The sequence below is a fragment of the Vulpes vulpes genome, chromosome 9 (genome assembly GCF_048418805.1).
Source record: "Vulpes vulpes isolate BD-2025 chromosome 9, VulVul3, whole genome shotgun sequence".
In the NCBI taxonomy this organism is placed as follows: domain Eukaryota; kingdom Metazoa; phylum Chordata; class Mammalia; order Carnivora; family Canidae; genus Vulpes; species Vulpes vulpes.
Window position 1 is genome coordinate 67,648,053 of NC_132788.1, and position 27,409 is coordinate 67,675,461.

Genomic DNA, 27,409 nt, shown 5'->3' on the forward strand with positions numbered 1-27,409 from the left:
TCCATAACAATGAAGCCACATTAAATATTATAGTCAATAGTAAGACACAATTATCATCAATTGGCTTACCCGAGTTAAGAGTGGTTCACCATTTTTTAGCCACCTGTATGTAGGTTTGGGCCTTCCATTTGCTTTACATTCCCAAAAGACATTTTCTTCTATGGCCACATGTATATCATTTATTTTTTGAATCCAATTTGGTTGAGCTATAGCAGTTCAGAAAGCAAAGAAAAGATGTACATTCAGTGTATGTTCAATCTATTTTTATCACATGCAATCAAGGGACAAAAGTAGGCTTATAATAAAATTACTTTTCCAGATGTTTTGCAATTACAACACTGGTTAAGAGTTCAGAGGGTACTTTTAGAAGACAACCCACTCTATGTCTAACTTGGAATGTCCTGTTTTTGCAGCCCATGTGGCTGGTCTTTTAATTGCAAAAGGCAGAAAATAAAACTAGCATTGCCATATGGCAAAATTAACTGTCCCTCTCCCCCAAGTATCTATTCTTTTTTTTATTTTTTTCCTTTTTGTAGGAGAAATATCCCACACTGCCCCACCATTTTTGGCTGGGCTCATGTCTTCCTAGATACATATTACATTTCCCGGATTTCTTTTTTTTTAATTTTTTTTTTTTATTTTTTTATTTATGATAGTCACACACACACACACACACACACAGAGAGAGAGAGAGAGAGAGAGAGAGAGAGAGAGGCAGAGACATAGGCAGAGGGAGAAGCAGGCTCCATGCACCGGGAGCCCGATGTGGGATTCGATCCCGGGTCTCCAGGATCGCGCCCTGGGCCAAAGGCAGGCGCTAAACTGCTGCGCCACCCAGGGATCCCCTTTCCCGGATTTCTTTGCAGTTAGAGGTAACCATGTGACTAAGTTCAAGCTAAAGGTACCTGTGTGAAAGTAGTGAGAGCAACTTGCAGGTAGTTTACTGAAAGATACTAGTCCTGGACTCTTATTGTCCCATTCCAATGATGGGGGAAAAGTGACAGTTGCAACAGCTTCGGGCTCAGGGAGAATAGCTATGTAGGAAAAAAATCCTGACTCCCAGTCTTGGATTTTGAATGACCCCACACCCACCAGCTGATTTTTGGGGAGATATGTGGGAGAGAAATAAACTTCTTTTTTAAGCCACTGTATTTTTGGGTCTCTCTGTTACAGCAGCTTAGTTTGTCCCTGATACACTTCACTCCTACACATTGTATAGATAATTGTGTAGCTTCTTTCTCCGTCTAGACTATATCACTGTTTATTATTGACTTATTTCATATCGATAGAATGTTATATACAAGAGTATGGCTGGGAATCCCAAATCTCTGAATGAGTTCTGATTTTTACCAAATCTTTCTTAGGAAATCAAGTCTTGCCCACAGTCTAACAGGAATGCAAGGCAGCACTTAACTCCCACATTACCCACTGCCCTACACCACTCCCACCAACCAAACTATGCCACCTTTCCCTTGCTTCAGTTGAAGTCACACTTTTTTTCATCTTATTCTCAATAAAGACAATCTTAATCCCACATTCCATAAAATATCTTCATAAACATCAAGTCTTGCATAAAGCACAATTCATGATATTATAACTGTAAGAGCAAATGTATTTAAGTAGAAGACCTTCAGCCCAAAATTTATGCAGAAGAGAACCACGGTTATCATTCTGGATAATTTTCTTCTAACAGAGCATTTCTATTAGGGTAATGCCTACCAATATAAACCTAATAGTTAGAATTGTTATCAGTATTTAATCAGAAGATGTTAATCAATATTCTTAACATGCCTCTTAGCTGACTTGACCTCAGTATCTCCATTTAGTGAGGCTTCAAATTATCTATAATTTAATTCAAAAGGAAATTACTAGTGTTCAGGCTTAACTGTCTATCTTACCTACTTACAAATAAACAAAACTCGAAAAACACTCAACAAGTCATTTAACCAGCAGAGGTCCCTAGGTCCTTGAATAAATGTTGTTTTCTCCTTTTTCCATCTTCAAGCAGTTGCATGTTTTTCAAGGAGCAAAACACAATCTTACAAATCCTCTACTGATGGGGATGATGCATTGCTGCATATGAGGGGAGGCTGAAAGGGTCGATTTTCAAAAAAAGTTATAACATCAACAAGCATTAATTTGAACAAAAGGTTATAACCTTCATCCTTGAAAGAGCAGCAAGTCTGCCATTGTTCTATATCTTCCTGCTGCTAATGCAAAGGGAGCTCAAAAGGTAGATACATTTTCTGTTCTCTGCTTGGAGAATTTGATGTGTAACCATGATAGGGCTAATGGCAGTTGTGTGCCTGATTTCACATTCAACTTGCTGAATATTTACCCCCCACAGAGTCCATGAAAACAAAGCAAACAAGAAAAGCTACAGAAATCTATGTGGAATATTAACAACTAAGCCAAACTTTTCAAAGAGACTGAGGGAAAAAATAAATGGAAGGGCAAATATAACTTATGAAGCAATGTCAAGTTGAAGTTCAAAAAGGAAACATCAAAACCATGTGCAGAGACTGAGATTTCAATGTCATAGATTTCCTGTAACACTTGGGCTTATTCATTGCTTTCTCTCAAAAATATAGAAAGCTAGAAGCAAAACCTTGCCATCACAAAAAAGGAGATGGGGCAGGGAAGGGAGGGTCTTGAGAGGATTATGAAAAGATCTTGTAAGGTTCTAACTAATTACTTCCATGGGTTCTTTTTGTGACTTCCAACAGAGTTATGGAAGTTAAGGTGCTGGACAAGAATGCTCAATGGTAGTTATTTGTGCCGGCCCAGGTGAAATCACAAGTGAATTCAACATTGTGAAACATCATCAAATGCTTTCTTTGTTTTTAGAGTAAAATTAATTCATAAAGCTGAATCTGAAATGATAAAAATATTTTCTTTTTGAAGTGAATACCTGGACAAGGACCCAGGATTAGGAAAAGAATATCATATTATATAAATGGCAAAGAATGAGATAATCTTTCTTTTTAACATGCCAGTTGCAGATCCATAGGGCAGAAGCCCACACAGTAAAGATTTCTGCTGCCACTCACTGAGATTGGATGAATCAGATCTAAGTGGGTGAGTTTCTTGTATAAAGTCCCATGCCTGATGGAAATTATTTTTATTCCTCCAAATCTCTTTGGGTCACCTAGTTCAAAGTCCTTGAATAACAAATGATCCATTTTAGTGCATGACAGAAAACATGATTTACTTGGGCAGGGGTGCCTAATACATATGGGCCTATGGTATTTACTTCCTAGTTTCAACTACATTTTAATGACTCCATGTCTAAATAATAACTCTAAATGAAGCCTGAACAGGTTGATATAGCACTATTATGTTTAAATGTTTTTTGGGGTAATATATGTAGATTCTACATATTAAACAGAATTAATCACATCCATATATTAAATCATCTATTTTGGTGATTCATGTTCTTTTAAGGTTTGAAATGGATTAATCCCCCCTCTAAAACATATTAAGTCTTGTTCTCAAGCTACAAATTCAAATATAAGGTTAAATGATTGTATTGGATTTGACCTGTGACACTGTTAGTTTCTTGGATAGATGAACAATCTTTTCATTTCAATCTTTTGTGCAATAACTGCCAGAAATGACCTAAATCTTTATGTATTCCAGCCACTGGAATCATGTAAGCATCATATCCAATAAGAATTTATATCGCAGATGGATATAATTTGAACTTAGTGGCTAAATAAATCTCAAAGGTAATGAGATCTCTGATTGTCCAAAACCAGAAATTTCTAAAAGGAAGAAGTGCCATCATAAGCCCTAGAACTTAGAAATTTAAAAATGTATAAAAGGATATGCTGGAGAAAAGCATTTATTTTATTTTTATTTTTAAAAAAGATTTTATGTATTTATTTATTCATGAGAGACACACAGAGAGAGAAAGAGATGTAGGCAGAGGGAGAAGCAGGCTCCCTGTGAGGAGCCTGATGTGGGACTTGATACCAGGACACTGGGATCACGCCCTGAGTCAAAGGCAGATGCTCAACCACTGAGCCCCGCAGGTGCCTCTGGAGAATAGCATTTAAATTACTATTGCAAAGATGGCCCAGTAGCCATTAGAAATTATTTCTGGTATCTTACACAGTCTTGGAGAAGATGAATCAGCTTCAGGGAATGTAGATGTTTAGCTAAAAATGCTTCAGAAGTTTATTGGTAGTGGGTTTTATGAACCTGAAGATAATTACTCAGCTTCAATTTAACACCTATGTATATAGTAGCTTCCCAAATCTTTATCTCCAGCCTGGAATTTTGGACTGTTGACAGAATCCTTGAGGTATTCTCATTATCTTTGCCTTGAATCCAACGTTCCAAGTGCTGGCACTTGAATGATTCATCTCCAAACCTTACTGTATAGTCTTCCAACTTCTCCTTACAGTCTCTTCTTAAGTCCTTGACTTCCCATTTGCACATCATTGAACTGGAAGACCAGCTTTACCAGAAATACTGATATTGTGTTCCAAGATAGGGTCCATATTTGATCTTCATTCAGCCCTCATAATCTACCATCCTCTGACTTCAGGCTCTCATCCACTCAGCACATATCAGCAGGCAAGCACCCTAATATGGCGGTTTTCAAATTCAATTCTGTGAAACTCTGAGGATTCTAAGGAGATACTGTCTTCAACTAGAGAAGCCTTGGTTTGTTTTAAATATTGAGAATTTCATGTAGAAAAAAGGAACTTGATGATTAAACAATATATGCACTTTGAAAAATACTATGCTGAAGCCATCTAATCTTGTTTTGTAAGAAGTAGCTTGGGGATCCCTGGGTGGCGCAGCGGTTTAGCACCTGCCTTTGGCCCGGGGCGCGATCCTGGAGACCCGGGATCGAATCCCACGTTGGGCTCCCGGTGCATGGAGCCTGTTTCTCTCTCTGCCTGTGTCTCTGCCTCTCTCTCTCTCTCTCTCTCTCTGTGTGACTATCATACATAAATAAATAAAAATTAAAAAAAAAACATTTAAAAGAAGTAGCTTGGATTTGGAGCCTGGTGATTAAAAGCTTTTCTCATTTAAAATGAGGCAAGGTTAGACTTAACAGTATCTTCTAACTTTAATATGCTAAGTCTTTAGATTGCATCTTGAACCAACCTAATTCTTGGATCTCCTGGATTCTCTGTTAATTTGTGCTTCCCTCAGATACTCCTAGTTAGGGTCTCTTTACCTCTATATTGCACTTTTGCCTCTGGCAATGGCAATACCATCAGGCCAACTCTCTCACAGGTAACAATCATAAACTCTGCACAGAAGGTAAAAGCCAACTATGGAAAGGCATATTGGAGTGCAACCAAAAGCAAGTACATTTCTATTAATAGGCATTCACTAATAAATACAACAGATACGATTGTGGGAAATAATCTGTGAGATAATGGACAGGATTTGTGAATGTGCTTTGTACACTGTAAATGTTATACATACTAAGAGAACACTACCATCAATTCATATTTTTAGGCTGATAGTTACAGTACTCTATCATCTGGTTCTACTCAGTTCTCTTACTTTCTCTCCAACTATGCCCAGTGAACGCATAGTCCTTGGCAAGTAAGGGTCTTCTTTGTCCACAAGTCCAATAAATCAGTTCCTCCTCAAAACTTTGATCTTACCACTTTGTCTTTTTGAAACATTCTCTTCCACTTCATTTCCAACCTGTTTTTACTCTGAAGAAACACCTCCTCCACAAAGCCTTCTCTGATCTTCCAATTGTAGTCCTTCTGAATAGATACTGTTCATTTGGCATAAACAGCCTACTTTGTGCCATTACTTGTTTTTGTAAGGCTTTAAGGTTGGTTCACTAAGCCCATTTCTACCCAAGAAAACCAAGCTATTACTCTAGCCTAACATGGATTAATTTCCTTTTAATTTTCAACTTACTCACTACCTAGTGATTCTCAGAATCTGTTCTTACTGCGTTGAGCTTATTTCTTTCTCCTTCCCCTACCTTCTGAACAAAATACTACCAAGCCTTGATGCTATTTCTTTATGGAATATCTCTTCAGTATCACTTTATATATGTTATTTCTCAACCTCATAGTAATCTGTAGGCTAAATAGAATTATCCTCATTTTATAGATGAGGCCTCGAAATAGTAAGGTCTCAATTCAGAAAGTGGTTCAGTTAGGATGGGCACACAGGCCTGCTTATCTCCAACATCCATCTCTATCTGTAGGCTCTCAAAATATTTTCAACCCTACCATCAGTGATGATGTGAGCATACTTTTGGATCTGTGTCTCTCAAAGTGTGGTCTCAGGACCATTGGGGTTTCCCAAGTCTCTTTCAGAAAGCCCATGATATCTTTTCCTCCCAACTACCTATCTGTATGAGATCAAGTTTTCTTCTGTTAAGACAGACATTAAAGAGATTTACAAAAACATAAGCAATACCCCTTTTGTCATTAATTTTTTGGGGAAAAATACAGTTTCTTAAAATATATTATGTTACATGTTGTCATTTTAAAATAAACTCCTAGGGCAGCCCAGGTGGCTCAGCGGTTTAGCACCACCTTCAGCCCAGGGTGTGATCCTGGAGACCCAGGATCCAGTCCTACGTCAGGCTCCCTGCATGGAGTCTGCTTCTCCCTCTGCCTGTGTCTCTGCCTCTCTTTCTCTCTGTGTCTCTCATGAATGAATAAAATAAAATAAAATAAATTCCTAAATTAAATTTTCAGTTTTAATTTTTAATATGATATAGATAGATAGATAGATAGATAGATAGATAGATAGATATAGCCCACATAAACAAAAATTCTTTGGATATAACCAACATAAGCAAACATTCTTTGAAGTATTTAACAAATTTTAAAGGTGAAAAAAAGGGCTGAAACCAAAAGTGTGAGAACTTCTACTTTAGACAAGCATGGGAACTTTCAGATAAACAAATCCACTTATGTAAAGCTTGCCATGAGTATATTTAAACAGTAATTCTTGTGGTATAAAAATTGTAATAGTACCTCTGCTTTCTATGGTAATACAGAGTGAGGGAACTGCATTGTATTTCAACATATTCTCCTTGATATAACCTTTTCTTCCCTAATCTGAAGCTTCTCTTGCCCTAAGGATCTCATGTCCCCACTTCTGTATTATTTCCCACTGGCCATCATTTACAATATGTTCTCAGTGTGCACCTCTTGAAAAATTGCAGCAAGCCATTTTATTAGAACTACCAGATAAAGAAAAGGAAACAAAAACTGTTGACTTTATCTTAAGTGACACTGAGGGAAATTGAGGGTCTCAGTATCAGTTTTGTCCAGGACAATTAAGCAGACTATTGCTCTACTGTGAAATTACCTTATCTGTTGTGTTCATCTTTTTGGTCACTGTGTCCTTTAAGCCACTTTGTAGGGCTGAATATTATCTAGTGATCACATATACGTAGCATATCCGGGGGGAAATTAGTATGCTGTGCTGCCTGATGCTTCTGTATTCACTTATTGATGACCTTAGAGATACTCAAACATTTGTTTGCAGAGTCCTCAAGCCTACAGTTTTGCCATTTAAGCCAAAGGACCATAGCATACAAGGTCTAGACATACAACTAAATATGTAATTTAGAAATGAAAATAAAAAGAGCTCTTTTGGACTCAATAATCAGTTGATTATCTTAGAAAATAGGAAGTGAGAAAGTCAATTGTCCATCTGGATGTTTTCATTTTATGATGCTGGTTGTGGAAAATACAGAGAAAAAGTAGCCAGGTGATTAATGGATTTGCTCCTTACCTATTGTATTAAAATATCTTCCTGGCAGAAAAAGTAATGTGCAGTATAACAGAAAGAGTAGCTCTAGTCATAGCTCTAATTCTCACTCACTCTATGATCATGGGTAAGTTAATTTATGTCTCTGGGCTTTATTTTCTTTGCTTATAAAAATCAAAGGGTTGGCCCCAATAGTTCCTTCCAGTTCAAACATGACAGGATTCTATGAATGATAAGCCTGCTCAAATATTCTATTCTCTGTTTCCTAATGGTGAAGATGATTTTACTCTCTTAACATATAGGAGAAATTACAAAAGAGTATTAAATATCAGATTCTTTAGTTCACACTTCATTCTTCTAAATGATGACTATATAATACTATTGGTCTATCTGTGAAAAAAAGGAAGTGACTATACAGACACAATGGGGTGGAAAAATGAGTAATTATCAAGTGAATTAAATATATTTTATACATTCCTTTCCCTTCTTCAAAGATAATTACTTTAGCACTTTCATTCTACTTTGTCTATGTAGACTGTCTACAATACCTGATGTGACAGCAAGCTGTTAGCTTTGTGAGAACCAGGAACACTTTTGCATGAACCCACTTTAATCTGCTTCACTCTGCCACTTGCAAACAGCTTAGGAGAGAGCAATGTTTCTCACAGTGTGGACTCTAGACAAGCTATGACAGCATTACTGAAGCATAACTTTTAAAAAATGCAAATTCTCAGGCCCCATTCCAGTCCTACAGAATCAGAACCTCTGTGGGGGGGGCCAATATTCAGTATTTTAATAAATTTTCCATGTTATTCTAATGCACATTGAAGTACAAGAACCTCTATCTAACATGGAGGAACAAGCATGGCATTTGGAATCTGGCTCTGTTTCTTACTATGTAAACTGAGGTTGGCTACATAATCTCTTTGGGAAGCAGTTCCATCTACAAACTGAGTTTATTAGAATGGTAAGTTTTATTGGCTCTAATTCCAAAATTTATCTCAAGTATCTCCATTTATTTTCTTTCCTTGAGTCCTAGCCACCAACATCTCTTACCTAGATGGCTCCCTGACTGATTGTCCTGCTTTTGCTCTAGGTTCCCCAGAATCTATTCACCACAAAGCAACTAGAGTGGTCTTCTAAAATCATGAATCATATTGAGTCATTCCCCTTCTTAAAATCCTCCAATGGTTTTCCATTATACTCAGAATGAAACCCAAACTCTGCCTGGCTTGTGAGGTATGTGTCACCCTCCTATTTTTCAAGACTTTTGCTCTGTCTCACCATGATTTAATTATACTGGTTTCTTTGATGCAGCTCAAACATATCAAATCGTTTTCTGTCTCCGGGTCTTCGCAATTCCTTGCCTTCTTCCTGGGAGGTACTTCCCTCGAAAGTCTGGCTTTTGCTCACCCTTTGGTGTTCAGCTCAGAGTACAATTCTCAGACTAGTCTTCCCTGACTACCTTATGGAGCCTTTCCCCTGCTCCTAGTTATTTTATGCCATATCATCCTAATTATTTTCTTCATAATTCTTATCATAATATGAAAATTTCTAGTTCATTTATTTGGTTAATAGTATATGGTCTTCAACTTCTAGTAGCAACAATCTCCTTGAGGGCAGGGAGTTGTACTGTAACCCTATTGCCTAACATTGCCTACCATTTGTATAGAGACCTCTTCTAACAGGCTTGAGTAATGTTTACCTGAGCAAGGCAAAAGGGGCCAGAGTGACCATGGAGCTGAATGCAAACAGGATCATTAAGCTACTCACCTTGAAATAGTCATAGGCCTTAACTGGCCAGCTACAACCAGGCACAGTTCCTAAGATTATCAAAATAAGGAAAGTTCCATATATTCCCATACTCCACCCTGTAACTATGGCCCCTTACCACCACCTCATGGTTGACATTCTCTCCTTTGCTGTCTTGTCTACTGAGTAGACAAGAGTAGACACTGAGTAGACACTGCTTTGCAGTGTATTAAATAAACATCTATCTCCTTTGTTATGACTCGGGTGAATTCTTTCACTGCTTGTGCTGCCATCCGCCACCCAATCAGGATGCCCCACAATACAGCAGGCATTGAAAAGAATATTTGTTGAACGAATTAATAAGATATTAAAATCACTGGAAAATTTCTACCTTAGCAACAAAGATTTATTGTATCTTATTCTTGAAAATTACAGATCTATTTGTAGAAAATTTTTATGCTGAAAAATGTCTGAAAAAGCAGATTAAAACTAGACTACACTGTATAATGTATAAATTTATCCAGTCACTATTTCCCATACCTGAAACAAATGTAACATTGTGTGTCAACTATACAAAAAAAGAAAAAGAAAGAAGGAAAGAAATAAAGAAAACATCAAAACTAGAGACCACACTGGTCAAGTATAAGTCATGGCAAAAATAAAATAAATTGGAAAGACAGGGTAGGGTAAAATGTTTTATGTCTGAACTAGTTTTAAATCTTCACACATCCTAAACATGAGTAGCACATGCTAACCTACAAATACAGTTATAGTGGGAATACACCAGCCAGGAATAGAGGCTTCCATCATTCTGATACAGGGAAGATGGGAACAATGGAATCAGGTCTAGGAGGCCTTTGGAGGAAGGTTAAATGGTTCCAGTGTTAGAAAATAAAAATAGCCATTTTGCTAAGCCAGATGAGAAGTTAGCACACCTGTGGCTGTTGAGGTGGCGATTTGATGAACAGAATAAACAACTTGGAACCATAAAAGAGAAACAGTTTCCTAAACTCAAACCCATGGTTTATAATCCCTGAGCATAGCACATCTTAATGTTGTAAGAAATTCTCTTGTCAACAAAGACAGAATGTTCATGGATAAGTGACTGGGGCTATTTTCTCCCCTTTTGTGATCTACATAGTGATTTTAATTATAATAACTCATTTAAATTGGAGATCTAGACAGCTGGATATTGGGAACTCAGCATTGGGAAAACCCAATAGAGACCAAAAAAATGAGAGAAAAAAAAATGACAGCCAAGCACTTTTGTATAATTAATCTCTCCTGTGACAATGAAAACAGTTCGATAATTTCTGTGTCACTGATATGCTAGTTGAGGAAAAACAAAAGAATAAACATAGATGCAACAGCCAAGTGCTATTAAAGTCAACTGATCTGACAAGCTTCTAATACCAAGGGTGGTTGACAACTGAGAAAAAAGCTGAGTTATCTTCAGAAAGCAGGCAAATTTCATTCTGCTTTTTCCCCCATGCATGGATGCAGATAACTCCATTTAAAAGGGAAACACTGTTAGAACCTGATTTTCATCTCCAGGGCAGGATCCCTGAAGAAAAAACCATTTTACTGCACAGGGCTGAGGGCCATTGACAAGTTTGAATCTCCAAAACAGTACCTCTGGAGTACTCTTTTTCCAATGCAGGAAAACTTTGACCCACTAGAAAGCACTACCTTAACTCCTGGTTACAGAACATTTCATACTTTCATAACAAAAACAGATACTTCACTTAAAAAGAGTAAAGTGAAAATACTTTATTCAATGAGTTGAGCAACTCAAATAACACTTAGGAACAACCACACTAAACTGAGCAGTCTATTCAACTAATAAAAATGAGAAAACATTGGCTATTTACCCGAATATTTTCAGGTTGTCCTTACCTGACAAATATATAATTATTACACTTGTGAGGAAAATGTACCCTAAACATACATCAATTGTATCTCACTAAACACATAACTTTTGGTCTTACATTTTTCAGTCAATTAACTACGGAGTCTTTTGCTTTTCACCCACTCAACTACCACAGTTTAAGAAAGAGTAAAGATTAAATATCAGGTCCGTCAGTTGGCTTGAGCAGAATTAGTTCTTCATAATTGTTGAAGAAATATGAATGATTAAAGAAGTGTATAAATTTGTTCAAACAACTGTTGCTCAGGTCATCATGTGAAATAGTTCCTAGAGCCATGTGTGCTCTCCTGTTACCCTGATATATCAGGTATGTGAGTTCTGAATCCTGAGGGTCATGTGGGGGAGTTCCCTGCAAGCTAGCTGATACTCCAAATCTCTGTTCAGTTTTCAATCATGCTTCTATGATTAATGAACAAAATATTTGGCTATATCTTAAAACCAAAATGCTTTGGAAGAAGACATGGTTAAATAAATAGCCTTTATGGTATCTGTTATTGCAAAAAATAAGAACATTTAAAACTTTTGCTACAACCTGCCCCTAAAGAGCTACTCTCAGCATTTTAATATACATTGTTGTATATTTAAACTATTTGTGAATAATTATCAATCTATGGTATTTATTTCCAATATCCCAGAAAGATGGGATTCAAACATGTTCCAATTTGGCAGAACTCAATTTGCTTTCAAAATGCCTATCCAATGAGATCCCATTTTGGATTTCAAATCGATGCCCTAACAGGGTTTCCAAGACTGGCGAAATTGGCGACCACGTGCTAGTGGTTTTACATTTATATTATGTTTGGATCAATGCCGATGATTTGATTGGAACAGGAGCAGCTGCACATAAAAAGTCTTTGGGGTGAGAGAGATTTGTCACGCTCCACTCTGATAAGAACTAAATTTGGGGAGTATGCATTTTGAAATGTTCATGGTACCACACTAAATTGCTATCAAATACAAGCAATTACAAAGAATTAACATGAGCCCCAAATCAAAATTCGAAAGAAGGAAAGCATACAGTTTAAAATGAAATAAATCAGGAGAAAGAATAACAAAAGGTTTCCTGTGTCAGGTTTACAGCTTGATGGCAAGAAGAAAAATGCTTCCTTTGCAAGTGCATTTCCACTAATACCCATCTCCCAAACACCTCAGCCTGATTTCTTCCCCTCTGCCCTGTCAACATCCTTGTCCCCCACCCTCACTCTCCACACCCAGAATCACCCAGGGAATGCTAATTAGCAGCAAACCAAGGGTTTTACACAGTCTTATTTTACATGCTCTTTCCCAAAAAGCCTGAATGCAAACCTCCCAGTTTATGCTTTTAATGCCAAGGTCTGTAGCATTACAAATGATAAATTGGAAATGCAAACTTACCATAAAAAGTCAACTGTCCCCTTGCTACATTTTTCCCTCTTGAATTTTCAGCCACACATTCATATAAACCAGCATCCTCCTGCTGAAAATTGGGGATTTCAAGAATTCCATTTGACTTGTGTCTTCTGGCTTTCCTTGCTATAGGCTTTCCATCAGCTCTTCTCCAGATAATAGTTGGTACTGGACTGATAGCGAGAATAAAAAAGAGTGAATCAAATTAGAGAAAACTTTTTGAACCTATGCTTCCCATAACTCCTTCCTTCTTTGTTCTAAACGTATAAGCTTGCCTTAGACAGTATTCCCCAAATTTCACTCATTCACATATCACTAAGATTTTAACCACATCCACATTTCTAGTATTACTATATATTGTGTTTTTCTTAGAATCAAATAACTTTTCTTAACCTTAAAAATATGTAATTTTATCACTAAAATAAAAACAGATTTTTATATGCTTGTTATATTTTTTAGTATAACTGTTTTTTTTCCTAAGGCATAAATATGACAATAAAAATTTCCATGCACAAATGTGTCAGAATGAAAAGGACAGCAAATTTTTTCACATTCCTCCCATATGAGGTCCAGATCCTCCTTTGCATTAAAAACCCTGTTGAGTTGTCTGACTACTTTGACTATTGAAAGAAGACAGAGGGATGTTGTGCCAGTTTTGAGGGTCAGGAAATAAGAAACTAGCAGCTTCTGCTTTCTCTCTCGGAAAATTCTCTACAGAACCTTACCAACTTATAGCAGTAGTTCAGTAGGAGAGTGGTTTGGGGAAATTTCACTTAAATTAGTAAGATAAGGAAAGAAGCCATCTGTGGGGTCTTTATGTACTCTCAAGGCATCTATCATCCTACAGCCAGAACTGTGAGAACACAACTTAAGTTGCAAAGAGGGCATCATTGAGTCTGCAAATCAATGGTTTAGCAAGCTAACCACAGCTTTTAAGATTGCAGCTTCCTACCAGGGGATACAATTATTTACTTATTTATTTTGCACAAAAACACACACACACAGAGAACTAATTAGGCTAAAGACTTGCTAATCTTCTCTGGAAAACCTGAGATGGTATTTAAAAAATTAAAGCCATCAGATCTACTATACTTGTTTAGAACAATTTAAGTTAATTCAACAGACACTAACTCAAGATGCAGAAAGGGCTCTATCAAAAGTACATTACTGGTGCCTTTACATTTGATGAGATATACACTTAATACATGCCTTTACAAATAACTGTACTTAGACATAGTCTTCCCGCTCTTAAGTGGGCAATGATGATGTGTTTCGGCAGCTGGATGTGCATCCCCAAACATTTCTGTGTAGACTGGAGGAGCCCAATTTTGGTCTTTTGTTTTTATTCCAGTGCCATTCAAGCAGTGTGAATAGAGTTTAATTCATACCCCCTTTGAAGTATGAACGATGTGAATTTTTCTCTTTTTCCAAAGAAAGATTTTTTAAGGTGTCACCTTGCATAGTTTACCAAATTTATACCTAGCCTATGCTGCTACCTGCTTTCACCTTTTCCCTGGATTGTATTTCCTAATGTATATATTTAAAATAAAAAATGCGATGTAGCCATGTTATATAACTTAGCAATCTGCTTTTAGTCTCTTAGCAATAAATCATGGATATTTTCTTACTTTTCATATGTTGCTTTACAACTTGACTTTTAATGTCTGTACAGCATTCAGTCCTACAGATAGGTCATAGCTTATTTAATGTGTAAGTTTCCAGGACATAAGAATTTACCACTGTATTGTATTGTGCCAAAGTAAAGATAATATTGCAGCTTAAACTGCCTTGATTTAAAAACACAGAAACCCAAAAAATCCTTTTATTAGAGCGGAAAATATAATGAGTAAAAGGAATGTCTTTCTTCTATGGTTGGTGTAAAATGCAAAAAATATACAGAAACAGATTACATGCTGATAGGAGGGGGGTTGAGTACAAGTTAGTGTTGCTGCTTTAGTCAACATTAGGGCACAGGAAGAGGATGGGGAGTTAGCAATGGGTTAGCTGAGAAGATGGGGTTGGGTGTACAGAGTAACATCAATCGTTAAAATACACAGATGACCTAAAAATTCTCATTTTAGATGACAGTGTGTATCATTTATGCCAAATCCTTTTTTCAGGGTTACTGGGAGAATCTTAACTGATCTGTTTTTCATTTTCTTTATGTCCTCTGAGAGATACACTATGGAAAGGCAAACTGGATCTCAGGTTCATCACTCCACAGATTTAATAATAAAGTCATGAATAATTTTCAGATAAGCCTCTAAAATAGAGACTCTCTTAAAGAACCTAAGGTCTCACCTATATTTAGCCAGAACAGAAGGAAATCCAAACTAGGGAGAAGAGACTAGTAATTTAAAAAGAAATTCAAGAAAAGTTTGATGCATCCTCTGTAAACTAGTGCCAGAATGAAAGTCCATATTTTTCCAAATAGTCAGCTTGAGCGTACCTCAAATGAAGGCCATTGTTTTCCTGTCATTCTGGGTTAGACAGCATGCACATTACAGGTCACAATAATAGAACAAAATACTTTTTCAGAATTGCCCATTCTCTTCTTCTTTGTGGCCCTGTCAATTGTGGCAGCCTAATCCCCTTGTGCCATTATAGGTCCCCTCTCCATGGTAAGAGGGCAGAAACAAAGATGCATACATAGAATTACAAAGAGAAAGGCTTGACTTACTTTCAGTTACTGCAGAAACCATCACTGTGAACAGTGCAAATAAAATTCTATATCTGCCCAGCTAAATAGAGGACAAGATGGAAGAGAAACCAGAACTTACTTTCCTAAGGCAAAGCATTCCAGCTTCACTGTTGTTCCTTTGGCAGTCGGCACCGTTTCTGGGAAGTGCACTTCTATTTTTGGCTCATATTCACCCATCACCCCTGTGAATAAACAATGGAACTAAGTCTTTGTGGTTCTTTTAAAATGTACATAAGTGTTTTATCTCTTAATGTAGGATGTTCTAATACATCATTATGTGTGCAATTAATTTATTCATTTAGAGCTGGTTCTATCTCTAACCAGCCTTGAATTGTGGCTCTTCTCCCAGTTCCTGTGAGGGTAAATTCTGTATCACAGTGCCATACCATCTGCCTAGGATCAAATTCTCCATGTATATAACTTCACTTATCAAAAAACCTTTTTTTTTTTTTTTTTTTTTGTTAAAGGCAGTCATAGGACCAAAAAAGGAAAGAATAAAGTCTTAGTCATCAGGAATATCAAGTAAATTATCTTTTTTGAAAACATACTGCATGCAGAAAAAGTTTAAATATTAAAAATAAAAATGGGGATCCCTGGGTGGCTCAGCGGTTTAGTGCCTGCCTTTGGCCCAGGGCACAATCCTGGAGTCCCGGGATCGAGTCCCACATCAGGCTCCTGGTATGGAGCCTACTTCTCCCTCCTCCTGTGTCTCTGCCTCTCTCTCTCTATGTCTATCATAAATAAATAAATAAATCTTTTAAAAAATTTAAAAAAATACATCCAGGCTCTCTTATGTCTATATAAAAAAATCTGAATAATCATTTTGTGACCATGCATTAATTTATTATTCACTTTCAGTACCAATCAGAATTAATCATAAATTAATGCAGAGAAGGTAGCATCAAATGGCAGTATTATTATATTTTGAACCAATGTATAAATAAAGGATAGTAGGAAGCAACTACAGAAAACAATCTTAAAATTATGCTTACCTTCCCAATGGCATGCTTACTTTGAAGATCATATTCTCCCATTTTCCCATATCCTATAAAATGTACATTTGTGGCCAAGGTAACATAACCTAACAACCTAAGTCCATACTTTATTTTTTTATTTTTTTATTTTTTTTATTTATGGTAGAGAGAGAGAGAGAGAGAGAGAGAGAGGCAGAGACACAGGCAGAGGGAGAAGCGGGCTCCATGCACCGGGAGCCCGACGTGGGATTCGATCCCGGGTCTCCAGGATCGCGCCCTGGGCCAAAGGCAGGCGCCAAACCGCTGCGCCACCCAGGGATCCCTAAGTCCATACTTTATAACTAAAATTTAAGTATTTCTTTTAAAAAAAACTATCTATCTATCTATCTATCTATCTATCTATCTATTTATTTATTCATGAGAGACAAACAGAGAGAGGCAGAGACATTGGCAGAGGGAGAAGCAGGCTCTCCGCAGGGAGCCCATGCAGGACTTGATCTCGGGACCCTGGGATCATGACATGAGCTGAAGGCAGATGCTCAATCACTGAGCCACCCAGGCATCCCTTGTTAATTATTTCTTATCAACACATTCCTGAGCCCATGTCCTACTGCTCTAATTGATTGAATACATTTATTTTTATTCAATTTCTAATTTTGTCCTATGGTCTCTGATTTAGCAGTGCCAGTATAAAGTTTGGAATTACTTAACTTACCAAGAAATGATAGCATCTTCCATTTCACCTCTCTTTAGGTTTCCCATAGTTACAGAAAAAAAGACTGAAGGATTCAGAAGAAAAGGTAAAAACTAGGAGTGGATGGGGACAGGTACAATGACAAAGGGAAGCAATTCCACTCTGCAGAGGTGATTCTTTTCATCTGCAGCTTTAATGTGTGGGAAGCATCAAGGGGATTTCCTTAATGTGTAAACAGAAAATCAACAGTGTCATATGACATAACTGTCTAGCTAGGTTTGCTATGAGGTATGTAATCAAATGTGCAAAGGTGAACATAATTGTTTGATTTTCTTTTCTTTCACAGAATGACAGGGTAGATTGGATTTGGAAGGGACCTTTAAAATAATTTAGTTTAGCATTTTTAATCTTGGCATCCATTGATGCACACTTTCCCACAGACAGGATCTGTAGCTAGCAACCTATTCCCAAAAGAACTCTTTTTTTTTTGTTTGTTTGTTTTTTCCCAAAAGAACTCTAAATAGGGGCACTGGGTAATACAGTTGGTTAAGTGCTCAAATCTTGGTTTCCACTTGGGTCATGATCTCAGGATCATGAGATTGAGCCCCATATTGGCTCCCCATTCAGTGCAGTGTCTGCCAAACTTTTTCTTTCCCTTTCCCTCTGCCCCTCCCCACGATGTGCATGCTTGCACTTTCTCTAAAATAAATACATCGTTTTTTAAAAAAGGACTCTAAAGCAAGCACCTTTCCCCCAATTAAAATCAGTCTGATCTGTTTCTTCCTTTTGTGAGCAAGGCTGTAACCTCAAAGGTGTTAAGCAGCTTGTCTTTTGTTTTACAACAAGCTAGTTAGTGTTCTAGGCTGCAACCCTGGTCCCCCCTTCCTCTTTTACTATGGCTTCTCACCACTGCAATGATTAACACTACAAAACCAGATTCAACTATACTAAATCCATGTTTGCCACATTCAGATACAAAATCATTCCTTCCTTTTTGGCCAGTCTGAGTTCTCTTCCACTTAAACTTGGGTTTGCCTTCCTTTGAGCATTTGTCACAAAGCTGGACCAGTAAAGAAGTGGCGTTTGCTTTTGATGGCATTCACACACAGCTGCTGAACTTGCTAACCAACAGCATACAACTGACTCATTGTCCCATAAATATCAGTAGTATGACTCTGAGTGCAGGAACAAGTTAACACCTTTTAGTGTTGTGTGTGTGGTTATGTACTCCAAGAGCAGTGTTAATTAAAAAAAGAATTGCTTTGAGAAAAAGAGGTCTTTTGTGTTCCCAGGGAATCAAAACAATCTGCATTGCAGTGTATCATGTGTGGGAGGGAGATGAGGCAGTAATGTTAAAATACAAGGGACAAGGCTGTTTTAGCAGTGATCAGGTTTTCCCTCTGCCTCCTCTTTCTTTCTTTTCTTTTTTTTTTTTTTTAAGATTTTATTCATTTATTTATTCATGAGACACACACACAGAGAGAGAGAGAGAGAGAGGCAGAGACAGGCAGGCCCTATGCGGGGAGCCCGACTTGGGACTTGATCCCAGGTCCCCAGGATTAGGCCTTGGGCCAAAGGCAGCGCTAAAACCACTGAGCCACCCGGGCTGCCCTGCCTCTTCTTTCTACAAACACTACATATACACTAGGTTTCTTTTACCCAGCTCTGGAAGATATACCAAGGAGCAAATATATCTCACAGGACCTTTTCCTGAGAAACTGAAATATCACTGCAATGCAGAGACAGACAGAGTAGAAGATCCCCTGCCCTGTTATCTCCTCATCCTAAACTCCTATGTACCAAGGCCCAGACTCAAAGTCCACTCCTCCAGGATCTTTTTCCTCCTCCTCAGCCTGGCCTATTTTCTAGTCCATAGTGCCCTTTAAATGATCACATAGAATAAAAACCTCTTTGCCTTAGTTCTGAATGTTTCCCCTGACTTCTTTCTTTCTTTATTTTTTAAAGATTTCATTTGTTTATTTGAGAGAGAGAGAAAGAAAGAGACAGTGAGCGAGTATGAGTAGAGAGAGAGGGAGAGGAAGAAGCAGATACCCCATTGAGTAGGAAGCCCCATAGGGGGTTCGATCCTAAGACTATGGGATCAGGATCTGAGCTGACGGCAGATGCTTAATCAACAGAGGTGTCCTTTCCCTGACTTCTTGAAAAAACACATATACACACAAACACATTATGAAGGATAATTTACATATCAAAAATTGACCAACTTTAAGTGTATGATTCAAAGATTTTTGGTAAATTTACCAAGTTGTGAAGCCATCACCATAATCCAGTTTTAGAGCATTTCCATGACCCATGATCCTTCATGCCTGTTCATAGTCAATCCTCAGATTGACTGTCCCAGCCCGAGGCAATACCTCTAATCTGCTTTTTGTCTCTGAGAATTTGCCTTTTCTGGATATTTCATATAAATATAATTAGACACTATATATTCTTTTGCATCTGGACTCTCACTTGGCATAATGTTATCAAGATTCATCCATGTTGCAGCATGTATCTGTTCCTTTATATTGCTGAATAGTATTCAACTGTATGGAGATACCACATTTTACTTTTTTATTCCCTGGTCATATTAGCAACAAAGTAACACAAAGTGAGTAGCTTAAAAAAAAAAGAAAATTATTCTCTTACAGTTCTGGAGGCTAGAAGTCATAAATGAGGGCAATGACAGGCCCTCTGCTCCTGACACTCTGAGTAGAATTGTTCCTTGCCTCTTCCTAACTTCTGGTGGTGGCCATCAATCTTTGGTGTTCCTTGCCTTGCATCTCCATTACTCCAGTCTCTCTTTTGTCATCACAGGACATGCTTTGTGTCTTCTCATTATATTTTTATAAGGACACCATTCATATTGGATTAAGGCCCACCATCATCCATAATGACTTCATCTGAACTAATTACACCTGTACAGACCCTATTTCCAGATAAGGTCATATTCTGAAGTACTGGGGGTGGTGGGGTTATATCTTCAGCATAGCTTTTTGGGGGGACACAATTCAACCCATAATACCAGTTGATGGGCATTTATTTGGGTTGCCTCCACTTTTGGCTATAAAGAGTAAAGCTTCTAAGAATATTTGAATGCAAGTCTTTGTGTGGAAATTTCTTTCATTCCTCATTCATTTTTTACATGAATGACTTATCTCTTGCTTCATGTCTCAGCTCAAAGGGTGCCCCTTCAGAGAAATGTTTTCTGATCACACTATCTAAAATAAGTTGCTGTGTTATTCTTTATTAACATCTATTTCCTCTATGTTAATTATCATAATTCACAATCTTGTTTATGTATGAGTCTAGTATCTGTCATTTCATTGAGACTGTAAAATGCATGACATCGAGTAATGTGTCTATCTTTTTCATTTGTACCTCTAGCTTCTATCATTGTTTCTTCACCTAATAGGTACTAAAAAACTACAGCCATATAAGTAATGTCATTTTACACACAAAATCCTGGGCCCTTCTCAAACAGCATTACTGTTTTCTATCATCTTTATAGCTATTTATAGACATGTTATCTCTTTCTTTGTGCTTTCATTTCCTTGAGGAATGGAAATACTTCTGATTTTTTTTTTCCTGTGGCCCTCACAAATCCTAGTTCAGTACCAAGCATATGAAGAAAAAATATGATTAGCAGGGATTTGTGGAAGAGAGGAAAAGATAGAAGAATATAGGCCTTATACTATGACACACAATAGCTATTAACTCAGACATGCACTTCTTTCCAGGCACGGAAGTCATTTCTAAAGTATCAGCATCACAGCTTCTTGTATGATGACTTCACTCACTTACACCAGGTTTTTTCTAAAATGAGCTCTAGGTTGTTTAGGTGGTCATACGGATGATTTCTGGGTTGATGCTCATTGATCTATATTTATAGCTATAGAAATTAAAGTAACAGAGCTAATAATAATACAGATTGATCTGGATTTATAACAAGAGTTATAGGACATAAAGATATGGATCAGAGATTGGATGGTATGGTTTTCATGATGTTTAAAGAATTTTCATTATATTTAAAGATTGTCCTAGTCTTAAAGTCATAAAAAATAAAGAAAGCAATTTTCTGTAACTACATTATGACATAACACTGGGGGGGGGGCACTTGCAAATTGTTTCATTTAGTTTGGTTACTTCTGGCAGAAGATATATTTTTTATTTGACTATTTACTTCATTTTAACTATTTTGGCCTTTACTTTCTATATTAAATTTAAAAAGCTGTTGCCGTTTTTATTTTTTTATGGAACAAAAGAGTACAAATGTATTCTTAAAACAAGGTACATTTTTCAAGTCATTTCTCTGGCCACCTGTACACTTTTGAACTTAATTGGTCTACAGCTGCTCTGGTGATTTACAGAATGATTAGGCAGAAAGAGAAAGGCTGCTGATGGAATTGCTCCAGACTCGTTTTCTATCTTCAAACTATTTAAAAGGTGAGAAGATATAAAGACCTAGCTGTGTCCACACAACCAAGGCAGGTAAAAATAAGGAGTGCATATCATATAGTCAAAATCAACCAGGATACATCATCTCAGTAATATTCCCTTTCTCTTGCATGATATCATTAATTTATGATACAATTTGTCTACAGAGACAGCTTTTGCTTTTAATTTTACAGACATTTATACCTATAATTTTAAAAATAAAGAAAAAAGTCTTAATTCATAAAAATGCATGTCCATATTTTCCATTCTAAAATGAGAGACCCACCATAACAAATAGTGAAAGTTAAGTACTTGAAATTCTACATATTAGAGTCCTCAGGAGTCAAGGGCTTAGCTCTATATTTATATTCTGATGGAGTAATTGAGTAAGTGTTCATGTAAAATCAACCATAAGACATGTACTATGCCTAGCACAATGTGGATAACCACATCTGATTATTATCTTCATGACACCTGTAGGCCACCCTTTTATAATGCCTTTCATGGTAACATGGCATATGCAGGCAATGAGTGTTCACTGAATAACTGAAAGAGCTGACTTTCTGAGGAAGATGTGGCTAGAAATTCCTAGGGTATTTTTTTCTAAACCAGTAGTTCTCAAACTTAAAATCACCTTGGAAGGCTTAAGTTTCTGATTTAGGAAGTTGAGATAGAGCCTGAGAATGTGCATTTCTAACTATTTCCCAAGTGATGTTGAAGCTTCTGGCCCAGGGAGTATATTTCAAGAATTTCTGTAGTAACCATGACATGTTAAGCCCAAAGCAAAGAGTACAACATAGTAATACTAGACTCTCCTGTGGGCTAGTCACTGGAAGAGTATTAGAAATGGAATCCTACTGGTTGCAATGCCCATCAAGAGCCTGAGCCCTGTATATGACCTTGTGGCAATGACTGTCCCCCTTTAAAAACCTAAAAAAATCATTAAGGTGACAATGATGTCTATTAAGAACATAGAATTTAACAAAATAACTGGCAAATTATAGAATACGAAAGAGAAATCAGTCACACACCATGCTTGTTTAACTACAATTTGCAGAGTGCTGTGTTGGCAGAAAGAGGCCACTTTGCAGAGTTGAGTGCCATAACATTTTGCCAACACCTGCCTCAGCTGGAACCTGTGCTTGCTAAATTAAGCCACAGAAGGCACTTTTACCCACTTCCACAGAGTGGGATTTTCTACTAAAAAAATGGCAAAAATCATCTTATGAAAAGTTCCCAGATGATTTTCTTGTGGATGAAGTCATATGATGTGTAGTTCATTAAGCTAAAAATATTTGGAAATACCTCATTAGTCCTACACATCCCTTTGGCTGAATTTACAATTTGCTCTTTTAAAAAAAGACTTGTTTTCCTCTGGGTTGAAGGAGACATTGTGAAGTCTAGGGTACCATCCGAGGTCCCCTTCTACCATAAGACACCCTCCAATAGGTGAATTTCCATTGAATTTGAGGCCACAACGATCCAAACAACAGCCCCCCACCCTGCTGCCGCTGCCAGTGCTAGAGAGGAGTAAGGAAGCTGAAGGCTATACAACCTTAAATTTAGGGTTTTAGGGTATCCTCAGAAATCTGTGGGATGTGAAAATAAACATGTTTTAACTTCAAATCTGAATTCCTTCCTTCCTTCTCAATAATTAAAGTGCAGAGATAACTTTAGTCATTTCAGAATGCTATCTCCTATAAAGGTAGAGTGAATGCATCCATGCTTGACTAAAATAGTCCTGGTTTACCCGATATCCTTATGTAACTTGCTAAGTTTCCAGTTTGGACAATTAATTATAAGGTCATCTTCTTTTGGATGAAAGAAAGCCAGCTGTCATCTTCCTGTGATTAAGTACTTTTATATTCAGCCTACTAAAAAGGTCTTCATATTATCTTGAACAATATACTTTCTCTCCCTCTAATTTGTACATGTTGGTCCTAGTTCAAGTCTTTGGAGCCACAAAAAAAAAAAAAAAAACAAGTCTTTTGATGGATAGTCTTCATATATTTAAAGATGTTATCATGTTGTCAGGGATTGGCAAAGTTTTACTATAAAGTGACAGAGAACAAAGGTTTTATTTAGGTTTTGTGAGCTATACAGTCTCTGCTACAACTTAACTCTGCCATTATATAGCTGGAAAGCATCCACAGACAATATGTAAACAAAAGGACATGGCTATGTTCCAATAAAATTTTATTTACAAAAACAGTAGTTGGCAGTATGGCCCATGAGCCCTACTTGGCTGACCTCTGCCTTAGAAGAAATGAGAAAAATAGCAAAGTTTCAGAGAGTTGATAGAATCGACAAACTATTAGAGCTAACAAGAGAATTCAGCAAGCTTGCCAAATGTTGACTCACACAAAAAAATAGCATTTCTGTACATCAGCAATAACTAACTAGAGAATGTGATTAAAAATAAGAAACCATTTGCAATAGAAACAAAAATTACAGAGAATTTAGGAATTAACTAAGAATACCCAACATTTCTATGGATAAAATGTTAAACTTTTTTTTTTTTTTTTTTTAACAAAAACAGGCCACAGGCAGAACTGGCCTGCCAACTCCTGTTTTAAACAAACAAGGTACACATTGCCTGGAATTTTTTTCCTTCCTCAACTCATGATGGAAGCTTAGGCTGTTCCCCAGCATCAGGCCAGATTTCCTCCCACCCAAGGCACTGCACCCTTCACCTGCTCCTTGTTGGCTCTTTTTACAAAAGAGACTTAAATGAAGCTGCTTTTACTTCCTCACTCTTCTCCAATATGCCCCACTCCTGCCTCAGGCAGTTAGGCTTCTCAGCTGGACTGTCAGCTGTGATACACAGAAAGACTTCTGCTTTCCTGGTGACAAGTATACAACAGGTACTCAATATTTGTTGGTTAAATGCATAATCCAATGAATTCCCCATGTCATCTCAATTTTAGGCTAAACACCTCCACATCCCTTATTCATGTCTAATCCCTCTGTCTGTACATGTGTTTTCTGCAACTCAATTCAGTGATTCTAATAAGAATGAAACTTTAGACCTTTCATTAATTTGGAATCTCTAAGACAGTAGGTTTCCAGGGGCTGAGATCACATCTTTTTATTTCATAGTGTACCACACACAACGGGTACTTAACAGATGTTTCCTAACTGACTAGCTAAATGACCATCCAAGACCTTTGGCCCCCATGGACCTGAAATGGAATGACTGTGCTAGAGGTCTAAAGCTGACTGCCAAGTTTCTAAGCTTGTCAAGCCTTCAAAATATCCAGAGCCATTAAGACACTATTAAATCAGATTAGCAATGGCAGTTTAGCAAAATATCTCACATCCTTTAGTCATTTAGATATTCTCCTCATAAAACATGTTTTACGCCCACAGATCCTCAACTGTGATGTTGTTAGAGAATTAAAAACAAGAGATGATTGCTGTGACAAAGCCACACAAAAGTTGCAATTAGAAGTGAGAGTAAAATAAAGCAAAGTGTTTTGGTATAAACTCTAGATCTTAAGTAACATAAAAACATGTCTAAGTGAAGAACTTATTTCTACCCATCACCAGGTAGAAGTGTCATTTTGCTAGTTTAAATGCTAGGACATCAGTAAAAGGTTGTAGATCAAGTTTACAATCAAAAAAAGATCTTCTTAATGAATGGGTTTTTGATCCAATCCCCTGAGGTTAATTAAGCAGCCAACAAATAAAGCTGCTTTGTTTATGTAGACACACAGTGGTTGTTAATGCTCACTTGAGGTTCTAATCCAGCTTGAGGCAATATTAGAAAAGTTTACAACAAACTGATGACATATCATAATGGAAAATACATTATGCTGCATCAATATAATAGAATACCCTATAATATTCTAGTTTTATCCTTTCCATTTTTTAGTCTTTGGTCTTAAATTTGGAACTTTAAGGGAAATGCAGTCTTCTAAGCCACTAATAGTCACAGAGGTGAAGGCTCACAAATGCCCCTTTTTGATCAGAAAGAGTGAGTACACCTAGTTTTGTGCTAGGATTAGTTTTTAGCATTGGGAAGAAATCTGATCCAATGAATAGCATCCGTTGATTAACATCTGATATTCCTTGGCCTGTGTGAATATGAAGATTTGAGTAAGGTAACGTAGAAAAGTTGTGATTAGAATCCTAGAGGATAACTAGATTTAAACGTGGATATGATATACAAATCACTCATTTTAATAGCTAAGAAAATGAAAAACCAAAGAAATGGTATGATTTTTGTTATGTGAATTAGTGGCAGATCTGGGACCACAGCCCAGATTTCATGACTTCTTTTCTTCTTGACTTTTAGCCCTGTCCCCGTTTCACTGCATTCCAGGTGAGGCCACACCAAAAAAGAGAAAGCTGGTTGGTACCAGTCAGGCACATTTTCAACCCTATGTCCAGCCCATCTGTTTCTGTCCCTCTTGCTCTGAAGCTGCAGGAAGCTAAGGCTGTCAGCTAGTCTCTTGTCCACTGGGTTAAACCTGACTTCAGGTGAGAATGCTAAATACTTCAGTGCCGACCATACTCAGCATTTTTATGGCTATATAAAATTAGGCCAAGAAAAATGGGTGAGAACTTAGAAAAATATCACCAATTATTCTGGTTATATATGACCATAAATTTTAAATAACTTTAAATGGAAGTATAATACTCAGAAAAGTGAAGTTTACATTTTAATTTCCAAAAACAATATATCTAGTGTATAAAACATATGTATATTTGCACAACATAACCTATATGTTTGTAAATGTATATATAAGAGAAGGGGAGAAAGAGAAAGAACTTTTGGAACTGTAACATAGGATAAAGCCCTTTCCCTCTGTTCCTTAGTATCTCTTCTATTTAGAATTCTTTTTTTTTTTTAAGATTTTATTTCTTTATGCATGAGAGACATAGAGAGAGAGAGAGAGAGAGAGAGAGAGAGAGAGAGAGAGAGGCAGAGACACAGGCAGAGGGAGAAGCAGGCTCCACTCCATGCAGGAGCCCGACATGGGACTCAATCCCCAGTCTCCAGGATCCCATCCTGGGCTGAAGGTGGTGCTAAACTGCTGAGCCACCAGGGCTGCCCTCTATTTAGAATTCTAATTAGGGATAATATTCAATAATATTTAACACACACTATACAAAAGCATAAACCCATCGACAGACACTGGCTGTAAACTGCTCAAAATTTGTCTTAGTTCTAACAAGCAAAACAACTGCCAAATCAATCCCCAGCCAGCCTCAAGGAAAACAGAGAAAAAGGCAAAGGTTAAATAATAACTCTTGCTCAATTATGTACCTGTGTATATAATGTACATAAACATCCTCATGGACATGACCTCATTTTGCCAAGACTGTACTAATATCTGCTAATTCTTCTCTTCTTTAGCCACTTTAGAGGACATCAGGGATAGTAATTAAAGACAGAAAAAGACAGAAGAAATGGCCATTATAACTATCATCTAAATCTATGATTTCTCTTGGACTTAATGCTCTATTACTTTTGTTTATAGAAATTTGGGACAACTCTTTGAGATCTGTGTAGGAAGCTCATAATAGAACAAACTCATCATCATTAATAACCAGCAGTTGGCCAATATTGATCCTGAGACTACTTTAGTACCTGTCATAAAAATAATTATGATACACTCTTCTCAATTAAATCTTTTTTTCTTCATGGTACCTAAGCAACAGGTGTACTTTCCACATGACAAATTATATTTTCTTTCCAAAGCAAATTTCAAAATATCTAGAAAAACTCTGATATAAAAAATTTTCTCACATTAGCCTAATAACTCAATTTTATACTTCCTAGAGGTAAATACTACATGGCAACATAAAGTTAT

The 27,409-nt window shown here is 37.1% G+C and overlaps 1 protein-coding gene across 17 annotated transcripts in view; it reads right to left on the minus strand.

Annotated features, from left to right (window-relative positions):
- CNTN4 (contactin 4) overlaps nucleotides 1–27,409 on the minus strand; it is a 909,482-nt gene that overhangs the window by 148,541 nt on the left and 733,532 nt on the right. For all 17 annotated transcript variants that reach the window (XR_011994334.1, XM_025984656.2, XM_072720378.1 and 14 more), the window contains 3 exons: nucleotides 15,565–15,667; nucleotides 12,773–12,957; nucleotides 70–206 (listed from right to left, as the gene is read on the minus strand). Coding sequence is in view for 16 of the 17 variants with exons in the window: in XM_025984656.2 (XP_025840441.1) it covers nucleotides 70–206; nucleotides 12,773–12,957; nucleotides 15,565–15,667 (425 nt within the window). In the remaining variant the exon portion in view is untranslated. The remainder of the gene's footprint in view (nucleotides 1–69; nucleotides 207–12,772; nucleotides 12,958–15,564; nucleotides 15,668–27,409) is intronic.